This window comes from Hemitrygon akajei, chromosome 6 (genome assembly GCF_048418815.1).
Source record: "Hemitrygon akajei chromosome 6, sHemAka1.3, whole genome shotgun sequence".
Lineage (NCBI taxonomy): Eukaryota > Metazoa > Chordata > Chondrichthyes > Myliobatiformes > Dasyatidae > Hemitrygon > Hemitrygon akajei.
The window spans coordinates 43206695-43232274 of NC_133129.1; the positions used below are offsets into that span (position 1 = coordinate 43206695).

The window sequence follows — 25580 nt, forward strand, 5'->3', positions numbered from 1 at the left end:
TTGGGATTCTCATGATCCTCAAGCAAGAAATCTCTCTATTCCCTCCTGAAGCCTCCCATGTAGTGTCAGAAATCTGAGCAACAGGATCAGCTGCCATTTTTCATTTATTTCCAGCCCACTTCAATGAAGTAATGTTTGTCGGTCTGGCTTTGAGTTAGCCAGGCCCCTTCAACCATGACGGCCAATTGATCGTGCAACTGTGGTCCACAATGATGCCAATCCATACTAACCCCATCTTCCTGCACTTGATTTACCTCCCTCTGTAGACATACATGTTCATGTTCCTGCCTTAGTACCTCTTAAACATTGCTGTTGTTTCTGCTTCTACTGCTTTCCCTGGCAGCAGGTTTCAGTCACTTGTGTTAGAAACCCGCCTTGTAGATCTCCTTTCAACTTTCCCCGTCTCACCCTAAGCCTATTCCCTCTAGCATTTAATATCTTATCCTATGAAAAAGACTCTATCAACCAATCTACGCCTCATCATAATCTTATATATTTTTATCACGTTACCTCTCAGTCTTTGAAGCCTCAGAGCAAACAATCCATCTTCTTCTTCTTCTTGCTAATACTCTTCAATCTAGGCAATACTCTAGTGAGCCTCTTCTGCATCTTCTTCAAATGAGACCTAACCAACGTTTTATATAGTACAACATGACTTCCTGACTTTTATACACAATACCCTGACTAATAAAGGCTATATGTCTTCTTTACCACCCTTTCTACTTGATTTGCCATGTCGGTGAGGTATTGACTTGCATCCCAAGGCCCCTCAATACGTCACTGCTCCTAAGGGTCCTGCCATATACCTATCTCTTACATTTCACCTCTCAAAGAGCAACATCTCACACTTGTCCAGATTAACATCCATCCGCTATTTCTCTGCCCATTTCTGCAACTGGTCCATATTCTGCTGAATCATTTGGTCATCTTCCTCACTATCCACAACCCTGTCAATCAGGCCACCCACATTTTCATCTAAACCATTTATATATATCACAAACACTGATCCTTGTGGAGTACCACTTGTCAGACCTCTAGTCAGAATAATACTTGTCCACATGACTCTCTTTGATCAGCAACCGATTTTAAATCCAAGCTAACAAATTTCCATGACTCCCTTCTGCCTTCATCTTTTGGCTCAGCCTATCATGAAAGGCCTATCTTTGAGCCTATCTCAAAGGCTTTATGAAAGTCCACTGCTCTCATCCCATCAATCATCTTCAGCATCTCCACCAAAAAAAACTCAATTACGTTTGTAAGACCTAATCATAACTTCCCAATTTTCATACTCAGCACCCTGACTGATGGAAGCAAGTATGCCAAGTGGCTTAGTTCTGCTCCTGTGTCTCATGTCTTATGACTTGTGTCCCTGTTAAAGACTCAGCAGTCTGTTTAAGGCTAATGATATCTCTAAATAGGAATGCTGAATCGATGTATCAGTGATGAACTCTTCCGGTTTTCGCAATCAATTATTTGTAAACCTGCTTCACTTTCGAAATTTTCAGATGTGACTGTTTATTGACTGATGCTGCGTCTTTGAACACAGTTTAAAACAGACATATCTTCCACTGTTCACCATATCACTGAGTTTACTGTGACTGAAGTAAACAATCTGCCAGGGCAACGGAACCCCCAACCCCCTTTCTGTATTCTGGAGCACACAGAAGGGAAAGAAGACATTGCTGTTCATTATCTTTATTTGCACAGTGTTTAAATACCTCACAGTGCTGATAGTCTGGCATGACAGAATCAATTCAACAATAATATGCATTTCTTTTTAATTAAATAATGTCTTGGCAAGCAACAAACTATTTTCTCTGCCTATTGAACTTGTGGCTGCCGATCCAGCTGGACTTTTGCTTCACAATTCACAAATTCCATCAATTAATCAGAAAGATAAAGTAGAAGCTACCTGGCAAGGTTATAATAAATTAATTAAAGTGGGAGCAGACGTTGCCTACAAATCCCATCATGTGATTTTGACAGATGAGCTGCAGTTTTGATCCTTTAATCAGAGAGTAGGTGGAGTCTGCATGGCGGCAGGTGAGCAGAAATCCTCAACCCCATTTTCACTCTGCTTCTCCAAATCCTGCTGCCCCAGCTGCTTGTACTCAAATGTCAGGCGGTTTGTATGCTGGCCGCTGGACACAATACGTACCACGGTGTGGTCACAGCCGACCTTCATTTGTACTGGAGAGAAAGAGCATTCAGTGTAATAGAACAAGACCCTGAGCTGGTATTTCAAAAGAATAGAAGCACAGAGGCATTTGAAACAATAATAGAGCAGCCCAAACAATAAAATTCAGTTCTAATAATCTAAACACTGCAGTGATGTGGTGCTGTATCGTTGTGGTAGTAATTCACTCCGTGTTTTATAAACAGTTCCCTCCACTCCGCCATCAGATTTCTGAATGGTCAATGAACCAACCCATGAACACTACCTCACTATTTTTCTCTCTTGTACTACTTAGTGAATTTAATTTTTAATATATATTTCTTTGTTTTCATTTATAGCATTTAATGTATTGCACTGTATTATTGCCACAAAACAGCAAATTTAATGACATACGTCAGTGATATTAAACCTAATTCTGATTTTGATTCTGATTCTGAATTTACTGCTGGTCCCTTCAATACAGTCGTGGTTGTCCATTGCACTCACTTGTGAAGCTTGGGAGATTTTACTTGGGTACAGTGGGAACCTTTTGTGCGAGATAAGTCACCTGGATCAGGTGGTCTACAGCCCAGGGTTCTGAAAGACATGGTTGAAGAGATTGTGGAGGCATTAGTAATGATCTTTCAAGAATCACTGGAAGGCTAGAAAACTGCAAATGTCACTCCACTCTTCAAGAAGGGAGAGAGGCAGAAGAATGGAAATTATCAGCCAGTTACTCTGACTTAGTGGTTGGGAAGATGTTGGAGTCAATTGTTAAGGATGTGGTTTTGGGGTACTGGGAGGCACATGATAAGATAGGCTGTTGCCAGTATTGTTTGTTTAAGGGAAAATCTTGCTTGACAAACTTGTTGGAATTCTTCGAAGAAATAACAAGCAGGATAGACAAAGGAGAATCAGTAGATGTTGTGTACTTGGATTTTCAGAAGGCTTTTGACAAGATGCCGCACATGAAGTTGGTTATTGAGTTAAGAGCCCATGGTATTACAGGGAAGGTACTAGCATTGGTAATTGGCTGATTGACAGGAGACAAACAATGGGAATAAAAGGTGCCTTTTTGGTTGGCTGCTGGCGATTAGTAGTGTTCCACAGCAGTATGTGTTGGGACCTCTTCTTTTTACATTATATGTCAGTGTTTTGGATGATAGAATTGATGGCTTTGTGGCCAAGTTTGCAGATGATACAAAGATAGGTGGAGGGCCAGATAGTTTTGAGGAAATAGGGAGGCTACAAAAGGATTTAGACAGATTAGGAGAATGGGCAAAGAAGTGGCTGATGGAATACAATGTCGGGAAGTGTATGATCATGCACTCGGTAGAAGAAACAAAAGGATAGATTATTTTCTAAGTGGAGAGAAAATTCAAAAATCTGAGGTGCAAAGAGACTTGGGAATCTTCATGCAGGATTTCCCAAGGTTAACTTGCAGGTTGAGTCGGTGGTGAGGAAGTCAAATGTGATGTTAGCATTCATTTCGAGAGGACTGGAATATAAAAGCAAGGATGTAATGTTAAGTGCTGGTGAGGCCTCACCTGGAGTATTGTGAGCAGTTTTGGGCCCCTTACAAGAGGATGTGCTGACATTGAACAGGGTTCAAAGGAGGTTTATGAAAATTATTCTGGGATTGAAAGGATTGTCATCTGAAGAGTGTTTGATGGCTCTATGCCGCTATTCTGTGGAATTCAGAAGAATGCGAGTGACCTCATTGAAATTTATCAAATGTTGAAAGGCCTCAGTAGAGTGAATGTGGAGAGAATATTTCCTATGGTGGGGGAGTCTAAGACCAGGGAACATAGCCTCAGAATAGAAGGGTGCCATTTTAGAACAGAGATGAGAAGGAATTTCGTTAGCCAGAGAGTAGAGAATCTGTGGAATTTGTTATCACATGTAGCAGTGGAGGCCTTGTCATTGGGTATATTTAAGGCAGAGGTTGATAGATTTTTGATTGGTCAGGGCATGATGCGATATGGGGAGAAGGCAGGATATTGGGGCTGAGTGAGAAAATGGATCAGCCATGATGAAATGGCAGAGCATACTCAGTGGGCCAAACAGTCTAATTCTGATCCTACATCTAATGGTCTTACAGAAATGGACACTTTGAGTCAAGACTCTTCTTCTAGATCCAGACCCACTGAGTTTTTGCAGCATTTTGATTGTTGCTCAGGCTGCAATATCTGCTGTCACTGGGTCTGCCTATTGTGCTGACTAGCTTGAAGTTGCTAGTATTTGAAAGAACTATCTAGTTAATTACACTCCCCTACTCTTTCCAGGCAGTCTTGCAAACCTTTTTTTAATGAGTGTACATCTAAATCCCAGGGGACACAAACATTTCTAGAATTAGTGCAAGAAACCACTTTCACACTGACATCAGATATGCATACAAAATAATCAGAATTTTAATTAAAAGTATTGAACAGCATGTAAGGAGTCAAGTTATTTACTCTCTCTTTGTGTTTTTATGTTTTATTCTGTTTTTATTTTATTAAATTTATCTTACTAATTAATCTCCATCAGGGCTAGAAAACAGTGATGTGAACTACACATGGCCCTGCAAATGTCTTTTACACATGGATTAGTAGAACAGAAATCTAGACAAATGATTTGGAGATATGAAATAAAAAACCTGCCCAGACAGATGGAAATTTTAAATTAATTAAATAATCTGGAATAAAAAAAACTGCTATTAGAAATGGCAATCATGAAGCCAACAGTTTGTGGTGAAAATCCACTTGGTTTGCTAATGTCATCCTATATTATGGCATTGTGGATATTGCAAATTCTGCAATTTTTCAAACCTTTATCACAATGGACCAGATGGTTGACTTATTCTTACTTTCCTGGTCCTTTCCTCGATATCCACTATTCCCAAGGTGATTGGCCTCCTTCTTGCCCTCCCTAGTGCTCGTCTTCTACCCAACCAATCACAGATCCCAGATCACTGTTTCTGGTCCCTGTGAACCAAACCAATCACATCCTGGACTGTAGCGGCGAATTGTGAGGCACCAAGAAATATGAATTGAACAAGGAGAATAACTGTGAAGGTAAATAATTCCATTGATGCCACTGATAATGTGATTTTAATTTTTTTTAAAGTAAAGAATTGTATGTAGCGTCTATAGTGACTTGCCAGCTATGCCTCTCCCCACCTTCTTGTTCTGGTTTCTTCCCGCTTCCTTTCCAGTCCTGATGAAGAGTCTCAGTCCAAAATGTTGGCTGGTTATTCCTCTCTGTAGGTGCTGCCAGACCTGCTGAGTTCCTCCAGCATTTTGCATGTTGCTCTGTACATAGTGTAAGTTATTTCCCTCAGAAATTAATATGATGCCTTTTGCAAGTTACTGCACATAAAAAAAATGCAAATACTATTTTGCCTGTCTGTCTTTTCCACAACTTGGCTGTAAAATCCTTTGTTATGCATCCTACAATTGGATAGAGCCTTATTATCATTCCTTGTGTAACTTATTTTTGTTTACAGCACAGTAACAGGTCCTTCTGACCCAATATGTCCATGCCACCCAATTATACCCACATGAGTAATTAACCTACTGCTCTGTACAATCTTTTTTGGAATGTGTGTGGAAGCTGGAGCACCCGGAAGAAACTCACGTAGATATGTGTGGAACGTGCAAACTGCTTACAGAGGAATGGGAGCCAGGCTGCTGGTGCTGTAAAGCGATGTGCTAATCACTATGTACCGTAATAGAACATGGCTGGATGAGTGAAACTCCGACAATACTTGACACCATACAAGAGAAAGCAGTCTGCCTTTTGGTTGGCTGCTGGTGATAAGTAGTGTTCCACAGCAGTATGTGTTGGGAACACCAGTACACAATAGATACATGACAACAATGCACTAGAGGTTCTTCAACAGCACCTGTGAAACCCATGATTTTGAGGCAGGGTGAAAAATATAAGTCTTCCTCCAGTTCACATGCCATCTGACATCCAAATATATCATTATTTTTGGTGTTACTAAGCTAAAATTCTGGAACTTCCTGATCAACACTCAATGGGGGCACTATGAATACAAGAACAGCAACAAGTCAAGAAAATGCTTATCACTGATCACTTCTGGGCAACTACAGATGAGAATTGAAAGCCAGTTACAACCCTACTTTGTGTATGTATTAAAAAATGAAAGAAATCTTCAGATTGTTCAATTGGATATTTTTTTTCTTTTTTTGTGAGAGTTCTTGGAGAGTTGATAAACATTTCCCAGTGGTATTCCTTATTATGAGTTAGCCAACTAGGACAACTAACAAAAGATATTGGCTGGGAACGTTTTATCTGTGCTTTATATTCCTGCATGTTTCCAACAACAACAATGCCATATAGAACCTGACAGCTACTCTTTAAACATGCCTTATTGTCCGTGAAGTACTTTTAGTTATGAATATGGTACATATCTTCTTTTCGGTTGTTGACTGTGGTGATGTGTGGTAGCCATAATCTATAAGTATACTTGTTTTTTTTCCTAAGCTGACAGGTGATGCCAACTTAAAGATGAACTACTGGAAGAACTCAAACGGTCAAGCAGCGATGTGGAGGCAAAGAAATCGTCAACATTTCAGGTTAAGACCTTGTATCAGAACTGGAATTGTAGAGGAAAGATGGTTAGTATATAGCAGTGAGAAGAGCTGGTATGTAATATGTAGAACTAAGCGAGGGGAGGGAGGACATTGGGCATAGGCGGGTGTGTGTGTGAGTGTGTGTGTGTGTGTGTGTGTGTGTGTGTGTGTGTGAGTGTGTGTGTGTGTGTGTGTGTGTGTGTGTGTGTGTGAGTGTGTGTGTGTGTGTGTGTGTGTGTGAGTGTGTGTGGGTGTGTGTGTGTGTGTGTGTGTGAGTGTGTGTGTGTGTGTGTGTGTGTGTGTGTGTGTGTGTGAGTGTGTGTGTGTGAGTATGTGTGAGTGTGTGTGTGTGTGTGTGTGTGTGTGTGAGTGTGTGTGTGTGTGTGTGTGTGTGTGTGTGTGTGTGTGTGTGTGTGTGTGTGTGTGTGTCTCACACAAGGAGAGTGATGGACAGATAGTAAATGAGGGCGGGGGGTGGCGGTAGGAGGCTAGGAAAGGTGAACATAGGAAAGTGTGGATTAGACAGAGGGGAAGGATGATAATTAAATTAACTAGGGAAGGGGTTATGATTGCTAGGATAAACTCAACAGGCCAAATAGCCTTCTTCTATATTGTAATGAAATATTAAAAAAATGGAAAAATAATGATGATTATATAACATTTCACAGCGTAGATATAGTTCTTACTTTTGAAATTATGGTATATCATATATTGAATGTAATTTTGAAAGAAAGAGCTATCTAATTAGTCACATATACTTGCTCTGTAATTAATCACTACAGCTCTGCAAAATTCTAATAAATATCCAGAAAAATTTAGCAATGGTAATTATTACAGTTCATAATTACTGAATTGAAACCATAATATACAAAGAAAATAGACTGTTCTATAAAAGGAATCTTGCAAGATATATATTTAAAACTCTTTTAGAGCCTTCAGTGAATTGTTGGATTGATAGTTGACCTCTCTCACCTGATCCACTGAATGAATAGCAAATTTCAGCCACTGGGTACATCCTGCTGGTGTCTAATGTATTTCCTCCCAAAAGCTGCACAAAATCAGTTGTTCCACCACAGCTTCTGACAGGAGTCTATTGGAAAAGCACAGGGAAATCCATTAAGGTTCTTTTACATATGTAATAAACGATATCACCAAAGGGCAACACAGTACAAAATACTATACCATAAGTCATGTGTCACAGAAAATATTGGGCAAGTCAGTCTGACTTAACTGGAAATATTCATCCCAGCTGAAATATTTTGATTAATATTTACATCTTTTTGCTTTTAGAAACAGGTCAGCTCCTTCAGGTGAGGCTGTTATACATTATATAAGTGAAGCCTCACGTTAAAGCCCATGGGATATAACTCGGAAACAAGTTCCAAATGTCAAATCTGTCAGGGGATTTGTGATGTTTCTGCAAGAGGTTTATGTTCAATTTTCTGAACATTGAGGTGTGACCCCTCTGGGAATAAGGAAAGAATCTTCACATCTCCAGTATTTGTGTCAAAAGAGCTGTCACTGCTCTTCCAGTCATTCTATGCAGCTTATATATAAGTGAAACCACTTTTCGGCTTGCAGCATCACAAACTGTGAAGTGTAATTCAGACATCAAATTGCTTGGATTCAATTTATCAAAGTGCCGCACGTCCACCTCCAGGGGCTTATGTTACACTGCTTGGGCATCTCACCAGCTGAGGTATGATTCAAAGATGAAATTTAAAATGATTTTGTCTCTTACCAGCATTAGATGCTGGTAAGTCTTAAGCATGCGTGTAGACTCACATGAGCAGAAATCCATTTTCACTGGGCAGCGAGCAACACCACGCCTAATCGTTCTTGTCATTTTCAGCTGCTGTCTTCAGTTAGAACGTAAGCTGAGTCTTAGCATGCATGAGAGTAGAAGCCTTACTATACAACATTTACATCTCAGAATCAGAATTGGGTTTAGATTACTGGCATATATTGTGAAATTTGTTGTGTTGTCGCCATAACAACCTTAACATCAGCAAGACCTGATAATTGACTGTGGACTTTAGGAAGGGGGATGTCAGGAAAACACACAAGAGCAACACACCCGAAATGCTGGAGGAACTCAGTGGGGTTCTGGTCCGAAACTTCGACTGTGCTCTTTTTCCCACAGATGCTGCCTGGCCTGCTGAGTTCCTCCAGCAGTTTGCGTGTGTTGCTCAGAATTCCAGCATTTGCAGATTTTCTGTTGTTTGTGATTTGACAGCACACAACAGCCTTCAGTGAAGGGTCTGTGGTGGAAAGAGATGTGCAGCTTCAAGTCCCTGGGCATCATTTACATCTCCAGGATTATGTAATGTAAAGTGCAATTAATGCCATGAAACTTGATAGGAATGTACCTGTGTTAATCTTGAACTAAATTAATATATTACAGATTTATTTCAACAACTACTTTCAATAGATGGTAATTACAGTTCAGTAAATTATAATCCTCTCTTGATCACACACAGGAATTTACTAAGTACTCTTCAATTTGGTTTTGTTTTTCACGGGGTTGACTTTTTTCAGTAGAAGCTCAGAAATGAAATCTGTTCTGTTTTTTTAACTTAGTAACAGGATCCCTGAGACATTCACGGTGTAAAACAGGTTCACCAGGATGTTGTCTGGATTGGAGGGCGTTCGTTATTAGGAGTGATAGGACAGACTTGGGTTATTTTCTCTGGAGAGTTGGAGGCTGAGAGATAACCTGACAAATGTATTTAAAAGTTTGGGAGGCGTATATAGTGTAGACAGTCAAAGTCTTTTTCCCAGGTGGAAGCGTTAAAAAGAGTATTTTTAAGGTGAGAGGGGGAAGTTCAAAGGAAATTTATGAGGTTAACTTTTTTTAATTAGACAGTGGTACCTGCTGGAATATGCTGCAGGGGATAGGTAGAGGCAGATAGAATAATAATGTTCAAGAAGCATTTAGACAGACATGTGGATAGAGAGGGAATAGAAGTAGAAGGACCATATGTCAATAGATAGGATTAGTTTAGAAAGAAAACAATGATTGAAAAACAGTATTCCAAACTGCTTATTTAGTTATTAGAATTGAAAGAAAATTACTTTAACTTACTGATGGAGGACAAAGGTACAATGGATAAAACAGGTAAGTTTGCTTGCTATAAATAAACTCAAGATTCTGAATCAGTCACACAGATATGCAATATATGTTTAAGCTTATAAGCCACTAATATCAAGATCAGAGATGTGCCACAAATTGATCAACCTTTGTGTCTGTCAGGATGAGCATTACAGTTTAAAGACAAGTCCTGCCACATTGAGCAGGGTCTATGCTTTGCAGAACCAAGATTTAAATAACTTAAGTTTGTAGCCCTTGTCTGACATAAGTGCTAGTTTCAACCTGTTACTCTGATCAGGGAAAACAGATTTACAGTCTGCTGCTTTTGTGTACCCCTCAGCTTTTTCATACATCTGCTTTAGTAATTAAAATGTACAGGAATCATTAAGTTTCAGGGGCTTATTTTCATAATACTTACTAAATTATAATCGTTATATAAATAATTATTTTATTACAATGAGTAGCAGCTTTTAATTTTCAAAAAAACAATCTATGTGGTAATTTCTCGTGTTAATATGAGATAATGGCTGAACTGAAGTTCAAAGTATATTTGTTATCAAAGTAAGTATATGTCAACACATACCACCCGAGATTTCTCTTCTTGCAGGCATTCACAGGAGAACAAGGAAATGCAATAGAATCAATTAAAAAAATGCACAAGAAAAGACTGACAAAAGAACAATGTGCAAGTGAAGACAAACTGTAAATGCAAAAACATTAATAATAATAAAAAATAAATAAGGAAATAAATAATACTGAGAACTTGAGTTGTAGATTCCTGGAGTGTTTTGTGTATAATATTTACCTGTAGATCATTAAAGTCTCCAAGAGTCATTTCCAGGATCTTGACTACTGTTGGGTAAATGATTGAAAAGCTGCAGTTTCTCTTCTGATGAGGAATAACCATTGTGAATCTTCCATCAGGTGTCTGGGAAATGATATTGCAAGCTTTGGACATAAATAAGTGACATTGCACAGTTAGAATAACTAAAACGCTTCACTTCAAACTCAGAAGACTGAGGGCTCTGGTTCCAATCCAGAGACTAAAGCACAAGAAAGGTGTAGGCTGCCACTCCAGTGTAGTACTGTGGAGGATCAGAGATGCCTTCCCTTGCAATGTTAAAACAAAGTTCCACCTGCTTTCTAAGATGCACTTACAGGAACTCATGACACTATTACAAAGAAAAGCAGGCAAGTTAGATTCCCTGTGTCCTAAATACGTTTTCCTTTATTCGGTGTTACGACGACAGATTATTTCCACTGGGACTCACTTTGTACAAATTGGTGTTACGTTACCACATTACACACAGTGATATTTAATCCATGCTCATTGAATAATCTGGGACGTTCTCAGGCTGTCAAGAATGCTATGTGAATACAAGTCTTATTTATATTTCAAATGCCTGATATTTTATCTATCATGTTATTTCTCTGGGGTTTCATATGTATTTTCTGCTTGTACAGATTTTAACATATTTATTAAATGATAATAACTTTATTGATTTTCTTCGTTTCTCAAGAAGTACCTATGGGTTAGCTCATGGACAAAAGACAGATCTAGTGGTGAAACATTGTGCTTGTGTCACCTGCGCTGTGATACTGCTGGATGTCAGGAATGGCTGCTCACCACAGCAGCCCAGCATTGCTACCACAAATCTATAAAAGCTATTGATTACAAAGTCTGGAGGGGAGATAGAAAATGCTAAAATATTCTAGATTTATTATTAACTTGAAGGTCGACAAAATGAAATTCTACTTCATAAAGAGAAGCCTATCAAATTTAATTGAGCAATTCACATAATCATTAATAGATCAATAGATCAGAATAGCAAATGAATGCCCAGCAGCACTGAAGATGTCTCCCTACACTACAAGAGGATAAAACGTAGGTATAGGCTCTTAAATAAAAACTGAAATTCATTCCAATCAAATGTCTGCTCAATGAAAGCAAAACATGTGAAGCATTAGATGTAACTGACTTCCATGTTCTAAAAAAGTACGTGTGCTTTATACCTATTGTCACAGCATTAAAACCAGATTATTCTTTACTCTTGAATATTAAATTTTCAAAATATCCATAAAAGAAACTACTCAAATAATTTTCCTTGGATTTTATCAAAATTGTACATACGTTATAACTAGATTTCAATCTTAAAAGTGATAAATATCTTGTTAATTGTTGTGTTCTGTATACTGTATAAGACCCATCAAACTTATACGAGGGGTGAATGATAAGTTTGTGGCCTGGGGTAGAAGGAGATGAGTTATTAACAAACTTTCTGCATAATCACTCAAAGAGTTCAACTGCATGTGCATGTAATGAGAGCTGTATAACTCATCTCCTTCTACCTTAGGCCACGAACTTATCAATCACCCATCTGTGGACACTTTCTGGAGGTCCAAGATCCGTGTGCTCCACGACCACTGGACTAAGTGTGTAAATGTAGGAGGGGACTATGTTGAAAAATAAATGTGCTAGGTTTTCTAAAATTGATTCCTTTAACCTAGGCCATGAACTTAACAATCAGCCCTCGTATGTGAGTACAGAATATTTTCCGGGAAATGAATTCAGTGTTCTCTGTTGCTTCTATATGATGAAATTCTCATAATAGATTTAATCAGCTATAAACATAAATGAGGAATGGAAGTATAATGCTTTGGAGGCATGAAATTGTACTGATTGCTAGCTGTTTTAACACATGTAGATGGTTGCCAACTGCAATGATTTACATGGTTAATTTACATGCATACATTTTATTAGCTTTAAGACTTGGCTTTCTGGTCACAATATGCAGAGTTAAGCATTGATCTTTCCCAAATCGAAGATCATCATGACGTGTACTCGAAAATAATCATGCAGAGTTTTCAAATTCAGACTTGGACTGGGATTAGGAAGCCAAAGCTAGAAACCCAAGGATTAAAAGAACTTGGGTAGTGAGAGTTAAATATTCAGAAATTGTAGTAAACTGCCACTGATCAGCCTTCCTGGACAGCTTAGCTAACAGGTGGTATCTGTTTTGATTCACTTTCTTTGTCAGGTGCTGCCTTCATTGGAGCTTGGAGTGCACAGTGGTATATTTTTGAACTGGGCCTTAATAAGGCACTGCTAGGGGCCAGTTGACCTATTGATAGATTGTGCTGTTTAAACCCCAAAAATGGAATGCTAATTTCTACATTGCTCTTCCCAGCTTGGATTTGTATTATGCTTCTTAGAAGAAAATAAATTAGCTTGCAAAATCACATGACATCCAAAAATACTATCCACCCAATGAACATTTTTGTCACTTTCACAAGTTTGGAAGTTTTGCTGTCAATCCACACAATCATCAAATGGCTACAGCCCAGAATTCTGCCATTTGGCCAGATGAAACTATGACTGCTTCACAGAAGAGTGATCCGCCCAGCTGAGCAGGTTTCATGATACAGCACCCCTCACAAAGCAGCATTCCCTCAGAGCAGTATTGTGCCACTATTTCAACATAGATTTTGACACTCAGGTATGTTCAATCAATTTTACTTGGATTTAATTGAGAATGAGTAAATGGCACAACCTAGGCAACAACTAATATGGAAGTAACAAATGAGGGATTTGATCAAATACAAATCTTATAAATAGGTCTTACAGTCTATCTGAATATTTTCTGGATTTTCTTTAAGATATCAAAATTTAACATCTTTACTGCAAAACATTGTTTGTGAAAGACTGAATTAATTGCATCCCGGTGAACAAATTTCCAAAATTAATCTGTATAGAAGTCATGTTTGTCACCAGAACCTAATGGATTTGGAATGATCAATCCTTACATGCACGTGTATTTTCACAGCTCTCTCTGGCTGCCTGCACTACTAATGTTAATCAAATAACTCCATTCAATTGATTTATGGCATATGACTATAATCTGGTTGCTACAATTTTTCATTGTGATGTGCCATGTTTGCTCAATGACAGAAAGCCATCCCTCAATTTTTACATGTTTTCCTTTTTATGCTTGAAATATTCGCAAAAGACTCTTCTATTGTATTTTTATGTCTGTAATATTACAGCATATTTTCACATATTATATTGTTATAAATACAAATGAGTTTTAGAGATCTGGAGGTAAGCACTATGGTGTGGTGCAGGGATGGTCCTGAACTAGCACAACGGGACAATGGAAGTCTTTGGATTTGTTGGTGGACTCATTATCAGTTACTATTTCAAGTTTAAGCATTCGGGTAAGACATGAATCTTCTAAGGCATTGAATTTTTTAAGCTTCTTTTGTCTAGTAAATGATACCGTTTAAATCTACAATTACTCCTCCCCCCTTCACCAAACTCATCCGATTGCTTTGGAATTTGATTAATGTAATTTCTATCGCTGTTTCACTTCCAGATATTTTCTCCCTTCGATATTGATTAGGTGACTGGATTGTTCACATGATCCATATTCTAATTTGCTCTTCAAGTCTGTCAAAATGTGGATGGCAATCTGCCTAAAGGTAAGATATCTCTGTCAACACCCCTTCATCACTGGCCACAATAAGCCTTCCAGCACCCTCACCTCCTCAGTCTACCCCATTCCTGCTTCCATTTTCAATTGGTGTATTGGCAAATTTGATGATGATCATGTTGATGATAATATAGATGATGATGACAATGATGATTGTGATGATTATGATAATGACAGTGAAGTATTAAAAAGCTGTGAAGAGAAAGAAGTTGAGTATGTGCAGTCTTCTGGTGGATGTCCATGACTGATCTTTAACAGGAATCTGTCTTTTCACACTCTGGACGATTCACTGGGAGAGCTATCGGATCAGTTTTGAGATCCAAAATATCCTAAAAGTTCACTCTTGGGTAAGTGCTCATTGCTGGTGATGCTAACACTCATTGACAAACCATAGCTGCCCTTGAGCTAGTGATGGTAGGCTGCCTTCCTGAACTATTGTAGGGAATGAGTTCCCTCATTGCTGCCTGTTAGGAACTCCATGATTCTAATAAGAAACGGAATAGAATGGCTACATTTAAGAATATATGTGGTGTGGAAGATAAATTGGAGTCGATAATTTTTCCATGTTACCACCTGTAGTTTCTCTAGATATGAGTACTCAGGATGTAGACAAAACAGCTTTTGGTAAACTATGGCAATGCATCCAACATGTAGATCACACTAGAGTCATTATAGCACAGTAATAGAGGAACACAGATTGAGTGTACCTCATACCAAATCCAATGTAAGATTTAAATTTTATATTTTCTTAAAATTATTGGCATGCACAGCATTCTCAGTGACTAATTCTCTACTTGACCTGAAGGGTAAGAAGTAAAACTAATTAAATTTCAGCCACTGGTCTATTTTATTTTATCTAGAGATACAGCACGAAACAGGGCCTTCCAGCCCAATGAGCTGCACTGCCCAGCTACCCACTTACTTAATGCCAGCCTAATCACAGGACAATTAACCTACTAACTGGTACACCTTTGGACTGTGGGAGGAAACTGGAGCACCTGGAGGAAACTCACGTGCTTACAGAAAGGATGTACAAACTTCTTAGGAAGGATGCCGGAACTGAATTCTGAACTCTGATGCAACAAGCTGTAATAGCGTTGTGTGCTGAAGTAATGGTTTTCTTTTTAAACTGTACATGAGGTACCATTGATAAAAGCAGCCTTTACTGGCTTTAAGATAAGCAGCTACCTGGGTCATTTCAGAAAGTAGCTAATGATCAACGTGTATGATTTGAGGATCCTATACAGACCAGGAAAAGATAGAATGGAGACTTACTTTCTTCTTTCCTAAAGTATGGATATTTTTAGTCATACAGCCATAAGAGTATTACAGCACAGAATAAAGCCCTTTAGCTCACCTAGAACATGCCAGACTATTAAATACCAAACTGCAAACGGTAGCCTTTTCATCCAGGACCTATCCAAATTTCTCTTAAATGTTCAAATCAAACCTGCATTCACTACTTCTGCTGGCAGCTTGTTCCACACTCTCACCACCTTCTGAGTGAGCAAGTCCCCCTCATGTTCCCGTTAAACATTTCACCTTTCACCCTTAACCCATGACCTCTAGTTCTGGTCTCAGCCAAAGTCTGTTTGCATGTACCCTATCTATGCTCATAATTGTGTATACTTCTATCAAATCTCCTTCATTGTCCTATGCTCCAGAGAATAATGTTCTAACCTGTTCAACCTTTCCATATAACTCAGGACCTCAAGTCCTGGCAAGATCCTTTTAAATTTTCTTTGCAATTTTAACTTTTTGAAATATATTTCATTAGCTGCCACAGTGGAACTTCAGCTCATGTTTTCCATTAGTCTCGTCCTCTAAATACTAATTCAGAAATTTCACAATAATATTCCTATTAAAAATATCACCCAGCACTCCAGTTATCATGTTGTGAAATGTCAGGAGAGGTAGAGATGGCGTTTGATGGGATTTGATTTTGGTAATAATCTTTACCCAGCCCCCAAATGCACACCCCACTCCTTCCCCCATCACCATCATACATAGACACTGTTATACAATACTTGATATCTAAGAACTGTTATGCCTGTGCCCCAACTCTGAGGGGCCAAATGGTACAAAGTAGCCCCCTCCTTTTTGAGAATCGCAAGGTCGCTATTAATTCAGGTCAGGAGACCCAGGAAATGAGAGAAAGACACGCAGAATCCACAGGGGTTTGGAATGTCCTGGCCCCTCAGCGATACAAAGCCACGGGAAACGGCCATTGTCTCTTGGAGACGGAATTGTGTATTGAGTACTGTGCTATTCATCGAAGCCCCCAGGGAATGACCAATAGTGGGCTGGTTGAGGGATGGCCTCATCCCAACCTGATTGACATCTGAGACCCCGTGAGTAAGGATAAAAGAGGGTCTGGGGAACAACCCCTTTAGACGCACCAGGAGAAACGCTAGAAATCCCATGACAGCGTAATAGCGACAGCCGGTGGAGAGCCCAGGTGCGTCCTTTTCCATTTGCCTCGGAATTGGTGGGCCTTACCACGGAAGAACGGCTTTAGATAAAAGGAGAAACCAGCCCCAACGACATTTCGAAGGATCGACATCATAAAAAGGAAAAACTGGCAAGTTCTAAAAATCCGTCTCTCTCTCTCCAACCAAAGGCTGCAGTCTGAATGAACTTGAGTGACTTTTATATTTCCATCGGACAATACATTATCCCCTAGACAACGATAGAGCTATTTCTTGTTGATTATTATTATACCCGCGCTTTTAGATCTAGTATTGACGACGTATATTATCTGTATGTTTGCATTGATATTATTTTTGTGTATTTTTATCAATAAATACTGTTAAAAATAGTACCATCAGACTTCAACGGACCTCTCTATCTTTGCTGGTAAGTGACCCAGTTACGGGGTACGTAACAGAACTAAGATCGCATGCTACAATAAGACATTATGATGAAATGTAAAGGTGAGAAGGCTGAATCACAGCATGATAAGCCCTCAGGAGGCAACAATGAAAAATGTATGACATAATGCCCCCAAGACACCTTGGTAATATACCACCCACTTTTCTTTTTCAAACAAAATTATTTAACACACAAGAATAATAATTCCATTTTATACTTACGGAAGGGATTGATTAATTTCTTTATTGTAAAAGAAAACCCATTTCCAGGCCTGTGAATTCTAAAGAGGATCATTGCTGAATTTTGAGAAGACCTAATAGTTGTCTTGAAGTTGCTGCCAGAACAAAAATCAACATAGCGCTCTGACATGGGGAGAGCATGGTCCATTATGCTCGGAAACATTTCCCCCTTCATTATCCAGCCATCAAAGACCTACGCATTAACAGAATATGATTTTAGAAGGATACAAGGAGAATGTTTCTGTTGTGGACTAGTCAGTTGTGCAATGTAAGGAAATATCAAGAAGAAAATCTAATAATAGGAAAAGTCAAAATTAATTAAAAAGTAAGTTAGTATTTCTTTACTTCCAGCATTTTCTCTTTGCACGACCAAAAATGTTAAATAATGCAGTTTGTCCATACATGTAATTATTAACCTGATCTATTTATAATGATCCAATGTAAGATTGTCAAATTGCAATATAAACTGCATTTATTTGATAACCAATCAAGTTCCATTCCTATTCTAAATCCTCCTCTCTTTCTCACTGGTTATTAGAATGATGGAGGGAAAGATAAACAGAGGGAAGCAGAGATAGAGTGAGACAGAGAGAGACAGGGAGACCGAGAGGGGTTGGGGAGAATGAGAAAGAGAGAATGATAGAGAGAAGGTGCTTAATTCAAATTATGTTGTTTTTTTTCTGTCAACTTGATTCAGTATCCATTTTTTCTGATCACTGTGCTTCCATTTGTCCTCCTCTTGTTTGAACAGCACTTTTCAAATCTGCAATTTCCACCAAGAAGAATGGATATGTCAAACATGTACACGGCAACACTGCCACCTCCAATTTTCTTTTCAATATCACTCTGCTTTAGGCATATATAACCAAAGCTTTATTACTCCTCTGTCAGAACCTTGCCTACCTAGCTGCCGATTAAAGATCAACAAGCTGAAACATTAGCTGTTTCTCCACATGACCTTTAGGAATGCAGGAGATAATAGCATTCAGGTTAAATTTCTATTAAGTAAGGAACACTGTTCAGTTTTGAAATGCTTAAAGAGAAACACTTATTAGAAAAACAAGATTTTTATCGGTATTTACAGATGCGACAATATGTTAATAAGAACCTTAAAAATGTAACCAAGGCAAGTACATGCTTGACAGTTATTTAGAAAAGCATATAATTCAGATAACAGTAGTAGAATCATTTCAAGCATGTATAAGGGGTTGTCAAATCTTAAAACACATTCGACTTCATACATTAAAACAAAATGGGAGAAGGAAGGAGGGATAATTATATCTGAGGAAGAATGGATGATAATATGAAGGTATCAATGGAAGTGTACCAGTTCACAGAAATGGAGGGAGTTTGGATGGAAAAACTTGATAAGATATTTTATTACACCCTCCCAGAAATCCCATTATGATAGTAACCTCCTTGTTTGCTGGAGAAATTGTGGAAATCAAAATGCAAATCATTATCATATTTTTTTGGGACTGCCCTGTTATCAAAAACTATTGGAGGGGGATACACAATGCCCTACAAGACATCTTTAAATGTGAAATTCCCTTAGAGAGTAAGACCATATATTTTGGATATATACCTCAAGAATGGTTGAAAAGAGATAAATATTTAATGAATATACTGTTGGTGGCTGGTAAAAAGACTCTTACTAGGAAATGGTTATCACAGGAGAGCCCAACTTTAAACGCATGGATGGAAATTACAATGGACATTTACAAAATGGAGAAGATAACAGCATCTGTTAATCATAAGCTGGAACAATTTGATTCAAACTGGGAAAAGTGGTTTAACTACATAATGCCTCATAGGCCTGATTTTATTCTCACGAATCAATGAATATGTTGTAAAAAAAGATTACTCCCTACTTGTACATAGTTTGTTCCTTTTGTATGTTTTCTTTTTCTGCTCTTTTCTATAAGTCTATACCTCAGATAAATACTTCGTGCAGATTTGTGATATATATGATTATATGATATATATGTACAGTCTGAAATACATCTTATGGAAATGTTTGTTCGTTGATGAACTTCAATAAAAAATAAATTACAAAAAAAGTAAGCCTTCTGATCATGATGTACACGCAGCAGCCACTTTATTGAGTAGCTCTCTACCTAATAGAGTGGCCACTGAGTGTATGTTTGTGGTCTTCTGCTGCTGTAGCCCATCCACTTCAAGGTTGATGTGTTGTGCATTCAGAAATGCTCTTTTGCATGCCTCTGGTGTAACATGTGGTTATTTGAATTACTCTCACCTTCCGGTCAGTTGGAACCAGTCTGGCCATTGTCCTCACATCTCTCTCCTTAACAAGGCATTTTTGCTCATAGAACTGCCACTCACTGGGTGTTTTTTTTGTTGTTGTTTGCACCACTCACCATAAACTCTATGAACTGTTGTGTGAAAATCATGAGATCAGCAGTTTCTGAGATACTCAAACCCCTCCTTTCAGCACCAACATTCGATCCACACGCAAAGTCACTTAGATCACATTTCTTCCCCATTCTGAAGTTTGGTCTAAACATCAACTGAACCTCTTGACCATGTCTGCATGCTTTTATGCATTGGGTTGCTGTCACATGGTTGGCTGATTAGATATTTGCTTTAATGATTAGGTGTACTTAATAAACTGGCTACCTAGTGTATACCAGAAACTATTGGTACAAAGCCGGATGTCCAATGGATTTTCTACCTGCAGTAAAAGTAAACACAGTATACAATATGTCTGGAGATCATGAATAGCAGAGAACGAAGGAAAGATTGAGATAGATGAGAGTTTCATACAAATTCCCACTAGGGGAAAACCACTGAGTGTAATTTTAGCCTAACTATTAAATGGAAATAAGCACACTGGGATGAATACTCATGGTCTGATTTCTGATTTTCATTTTGATTGAAGTTATAATGTAGCACATTTTGGTGAAATGTAAAAAGGCCATTTCACTTACAGTAAGTGTTCCTGATTCCTACTAACAAGTTAAGTTGAAGTTGTGCCTAATGAGTTAGGAATGTGTGTTAGCCCACAATGATATTAATAAAATGATGAGGACTTCATAGGCAAAAATTTTTGGATTCTGCAGGTAGAAATGCAGATATTCTTTTCAGCTTTGTATGTTTATTACAAAGTTTCTCTCTGAAAGGTGAGAATTATTCTGACTTAGCATGGAGCATAACTTTGAAAGCGAATGTTAAAAAGTGGGGAAAATAAGTAATAACAAGAAGTAGTAAACAATTCCTGGAGGCAAGTTTAACAATGGAAGAATTGTGAAATTACCTTTTGGATTAGAAAGAAAATAAGGCAAAGAATTTCAATTTATGAGAAAAAATTATCAAACATGTAAGATGGATGTACTAATCACATTAGGCATTCTTGGGTAAAGAATCTAGTGATACATGTTTGAAGCAATGGTAGTGATAAAGGAATAATTGTTTTAAATAGTAAGCTTATTTGTCCTTACCTTAAGGAAATCTCCACCTTGACAATCTATGTTGACATTATTGTACTCCAAGGAGATAACTTCATCAGGATTGCCAATGAAGAAGGTGGCACAGTTGAGCTGTGGTCTATCTGCCCTGAATGAGAACTGACCATCTACACTCAACATGTCAACACATTCTGTAGACAGAAAGAATTGCATGAAGTTATCTGATTTATCGAGTGAAGGGCCACTACTAAATTGACAAAATTAAAAGAGAGTCCAAACTGGAATGCTTTAAAATGAAAACTGTAACACTTTAATTTTATGTTATCAGAATTACTGTGCTAATTTGAACAAGCTTCTGCTTTACAGATTTTGAATTGATGAATAAGCTATGTTGTTGCTTTCTATTTGATGAAGAAAGAGGTTATAGAACATTTAAGAATGCAAGAAATAAATGCAGGTATGTGCTAGGCAACTTTCTGTGTCTGATGAAAATATTTGTCTAAATCTTTTTCCATTTTCTTATTTCCTAATGCAAGTTCTGTTGTCACTGTCTGTAAAGGATCCATATTAACTTTCACTAATCACTTCCATTTTACATATTGATATAATCTCTTGCAATGGGCATTATTCGTTTCCACTGGCCCATTATTTTACCATTTCATAAGAACATAAAAAATAGGAGCAGGAGTAGATCATCGGGCCCGTTGAGCTTGCTCCACCATTCAATAAGACCATAGCTGATCTGGCCATGGACCCAATCCCACCTCCCTGCCTTTTCCCTATAACCTTTAATTTTCCTGCTATGCAACAATCTGTCTGTGCCTTAAATATATTTAATGAGTTGGCGTCTGCTGCTTCTCTGGGTAGAGAATTCCACAGATTCATTACTCTCTGGGAAAAGCAGCTTCTCCACATTCCACAAAATCTTGAGGTTATGTTCCCTAATTTTAGTCTCACTTACCAGTGGAAATAACTTTCCTGCATTTATCTTATCTATCCCCTTCATAATTTTATATGTTTCTGTAAGATCCCCTCTCATTCTTCTGAATTCCAGCAAGTATAATTCCTGGTTACTCAATCTCTCCTCATGGGTTAACCCCACTCTCCTCCCATCACCAGAAACAACCTAGTAAATCTCCTCTGCACTGCTTCCAAAGCCAGTATGTCTTTCCTCTAGTGAGAAATTATCAATGCATTGATGGTTCTTGCTGAATTCCAAAATGTTGCCATCCTCAGGCTTACATTTTCTTCTATCTTTCCAACCTTTTATTTTGCTCTTTTAACCCGTTCATTGTTTTACTGCACTATCCCAAACTACCATAACCAGCTTCTGCTCATGGCTTCAGAGTTTGTTTCCATTTAAGACTCTGGTTTCAGATTGGACAGACTTATTATTGATCTTTGCATACAATTCTTATATAAGAGAGGCAACCGTAGTACCGATAGTAATAGAGAAGTAATAGAGAAGCAGTGAAAAGTTGTTTCGTGGACTGGAAGAAAATGAGTGGTGGGGTTCCCAGTGGTTAGTACGAGGACCACTGCCTTTCTTAATGCAATTAAATGATTTGGACTTGTCTCTACAGTACAAAATGATCAGATTTCCAGATGACTCAAAATTTGGAACTGGAGCAAACAGTTGGGAGAATAGTATTAGAAATCAAGACAGGTGATGGAATAAGCAGATAGAGGCTGGATAAAACTTAACAAAGAAATAGGAAGGGTTACACGTCAGTAGGAAGAATGAAAAAAGAGGAAGGTAAACTAGAGGACACAGATCTTAAAGTTGAACAAGAACAGAAGGGACTATCAGTATATCCACGTTTCTCTTTGATTGGGGGCAAGGTAGCCTGAGAAAGTGCTTAAAATATCATACTGAATCCTGGGCTTTATGTGAGCCTTGAGTACATAGAAAGGAAGTCATGTTGGACTACCATAACACACACTCAAGGAATATCTAGATGGGCACTTGAATCACTAGGACATAGATGGGTTAGAGCAAATGCTGCTAAATGGGTTTAATACAGATACATACTGGGTAGTTGGCAAGGACAGAGTGGGCCAAAAAGCCTTTTTCAGGGCTGCACCACTCTATGGTATATTTTGTTTGTGATTCTTGTCCCCAATAGTAAGATGGTGCAGCCAGTGGAGGGGAGGGTGGGGGCACCTCTAGAGCAGCACGACCAGTCCAGGTTTAACTCCGAAGCCGCCAGGCAATAGTGTACGGATCATTATTTCATTACATGGCCTGAGCGCTTCTCGTCAATCTGACTCCCATCTTCGGTATACTTTTTTCCCGAGGGTTTTCCCAATTATCTCCCACAATCTCCTCCTCCCGGCTTTTTTTTAACCCCTCAGAGATTCAACGTTTGCAATATTTTGCTAGGTTTCAATGTGAAGAAAGCCCGGACGCCGTATGTTTAAGTGAGGTTGACATAGAAGGACCGTGGCTGTGCTGACCTGAAAACAAGCGAAAATAAAATTACTCACCCTTCCATATAAAAAATAGGATGCATTTTGGGCAGGAAATCTAAATAATTGCCTATCCCGAATCAAAGGGCGAGATTATCATCTCTTTGACATGGTGGGATTGAAAAGATGTGCAGCGTTATTGTCGGTTTTAGTTTTGTACACGGTTGAAGCAATCACTGCAGAGCGACAATCCGTGCTGACCACCGCTAATGCCGGCATGTGGATTGCCTCTTTAAACTCTGCTTGATTCACAACCGGCCGGGTCTGAGCCGAGCAGGGGCTTGAACAGCCACCAATCGCTAACTCACTCACCCGTCCGTCCCGAGATACTTACTAAGACTTCGACTGTAAACGTATCCTTGAGAAAGTGATCGCTTCATCTCCGAATTTAGAAGCCCAAGCGGGTTATCGCTCATGTCGTTGTTCTTTAAAACATTGGAGATTATGTTAAACGTTAAACACTTGAGAAATCTTTGAAAAAACCTTCGTTGTGAACTGCGCTAGGCTTGTTAATAACTATTTTAGAAACGAACATGATGTTCCGTTAACGGTCTCGCTCCTACTTCTGCACAATAAATTCCTTCCTTCAAAATAACCCGAGTTAACTTCAAAGTGCTTTTTTTCTTTCAGAAACTTCCTCACAAACGCATCAAACCAGACTTTAACAAATAAACAAATTTAATGAATTTAGTACTTGACGCCGCAAGATTAAACAGTGAAGCACACAAAATGCTGGAGAAACTCAATAGGTCAGGCAGCATCTATGGATAACAAAAAAGAACCGACGTTTCGGGGCGAGACCTTTCATCAAAACTGGAGGTTAGATTAGATCAACAGCCTTTTCCCCTGTGGTCTCTCTGAATGACTTCTAAATAGATGTCAACCTCTCCGAAGCGGTTAGCTTTATTTGCAGTAGGAGTTTGTTTTCAAACCTGTTTTCTGAATGCTCCTGTACACTGAGGAGAAACAGCTTGCAGTCTATTGAACATGACGGCTGAAGAGGAAAGGCAACAAAAAAAAAGCAATACGTTTTCTGAGTAAGGTTCCATCCAGCAGTAAGAAAGCCCCAAAGACGCGAGCGTCTCCACGTGAAAAAAAATCAAAAGACAATGCTGGGTTAAAGAGCTTGCTAAATTATGAGAATTAGTGCATCAATCGTCAATACAAAATAAATAATCCGATTTATTTCAATGTGGAATGAAAAACAAAGCAGCTATCAAAATAACTGATTGAGAAAAATCACGGATGTAAAGCAAAGACTAAAAGAGACAAATGTGTGTATGTGGATGAATACATGGATGGACAGCGGAATCCCTGTCTCGCAGACACTGACTGATGGTAGTGTCCCACCTCTATGTATCTGCCTTGTCCCTGGAGAATCGCCGTCCATAGCAGCGCGAAGTGCAGCGGAACCTTGAAGCCAGAAGACATCTTTCTTTCTGTCTCCGTGTGTTAGCGGCTAGCAGTCAGTGACGAGTACGAGAGAATATGATTTCAACCCCCTCTTTTATAGCGCGCTGAATGCGGTCTGTAACGCACGTGGTGGGTTGAAGTCGCTGATAGCAATCTAGTCACCAAGACTCCCCTGTCTGTTTTCAAGTTACGCGAATGTGACGGTGGCAGGACACGGGCTCACATTGTCAATAAGACAGAAATATCAGGCCAGATGTTCATGGAGATACAAAGCGATCAAGCCAGCCATGTGATTCCAGCGTTATGTCCTGAAACCGTTCTAGATTAACAAAAACAACCCAAAGCTCGCCTTTAGGAGTAACTAGAAATATTACACTTCAGAACTTCCAGCACGTCTCTGAGCTTTATAACTTCAGTTTGAAAAGAATCTTGCTAAACTTTTACATTTATTTGGACATTTTAAACCGAAGCAAAAGGCCACGGATGATGGAATTCTGAAATAGAAGGTTCTGGAACTACTCAACGGGCCAAGTGGCATCTGCGGAGAGAGAAATGGAATAAACGTTTCAGGTCATTGACCTTACAGTCCAACTGGGAAGAGCTTGGGATAAAACAACAATTATCATACATAACAACTCAATAATATACTAGAAGAACTCAGCAGGTCAGGAGGTATTTACGAAGGGGAATAAACAGATGGCGTTTCAAGCCCAGATCCTTCATCATAACATAAAGAGAAGATTACATATAAGGCCATAAGACATGCAGGAGCAGAGTTAGGCCATTTGGCCCATCAGGTCTGCTCCTCTATTCAAATATGGCTGATGAATTATCCCTCTCAGTCCCA

General features: G+C 38.8%; 1 protein-coding gene across 1 annotated transcript; it reads right to left on the bottom strand.

Annotated features, from left to right (window-relative positions):
• Positions 1-1687: 1687 nt before the first annotated feature.
• Positions 1688-24842, bottom strand: crhbp (corticotropin releasing hormone binding protein). Its single transcript, XM_073047668.1, has 7 exons — positions 24671-24842; positions 23655-23745; positions 20885-21042; positions 17409-17619; positions 10632-10774; positions 7708-7825; positions 1688-2190 (listed from the first exon to the last, which is right to left on the bottom strand). The coding sequence occupies exons 1-7, from the start codon at positions 24749-24751 to the stop codon at positions 2012-2014; spliced, it is 981 nt and encodes a 326-aa protein (XP_072903769.1). The 5' UTR covers positions 24752-24842; the 3' UTR covers positions 1688-2011.
• Positions 24843-25580: the final 738 nt, after the last annotated feature.

Coding starts and splice junctions, on each gene's coding strand:
- crhbp (XM_073047668.1), bottom strand. CDS start 24,751: ATGTCTTCTGGCTTCAAGGTTCCGCTGCACTTCGCGCTGCTATGGACG. Junction 17,620..20,884: donor AAGGTGGAGATTTCCTTAAG/GTAAGGACAAAT, acceptor GTTAATGCGTAG/GTCTTTGATGGCTGGATAAT. Junction 7,826..10,631: donor GAGACTTTAATGATCTACAG/GTAAATATTATA, acceptor CTTTTCCAATAG/ACTCCTGTCAGAAGCTGTGG.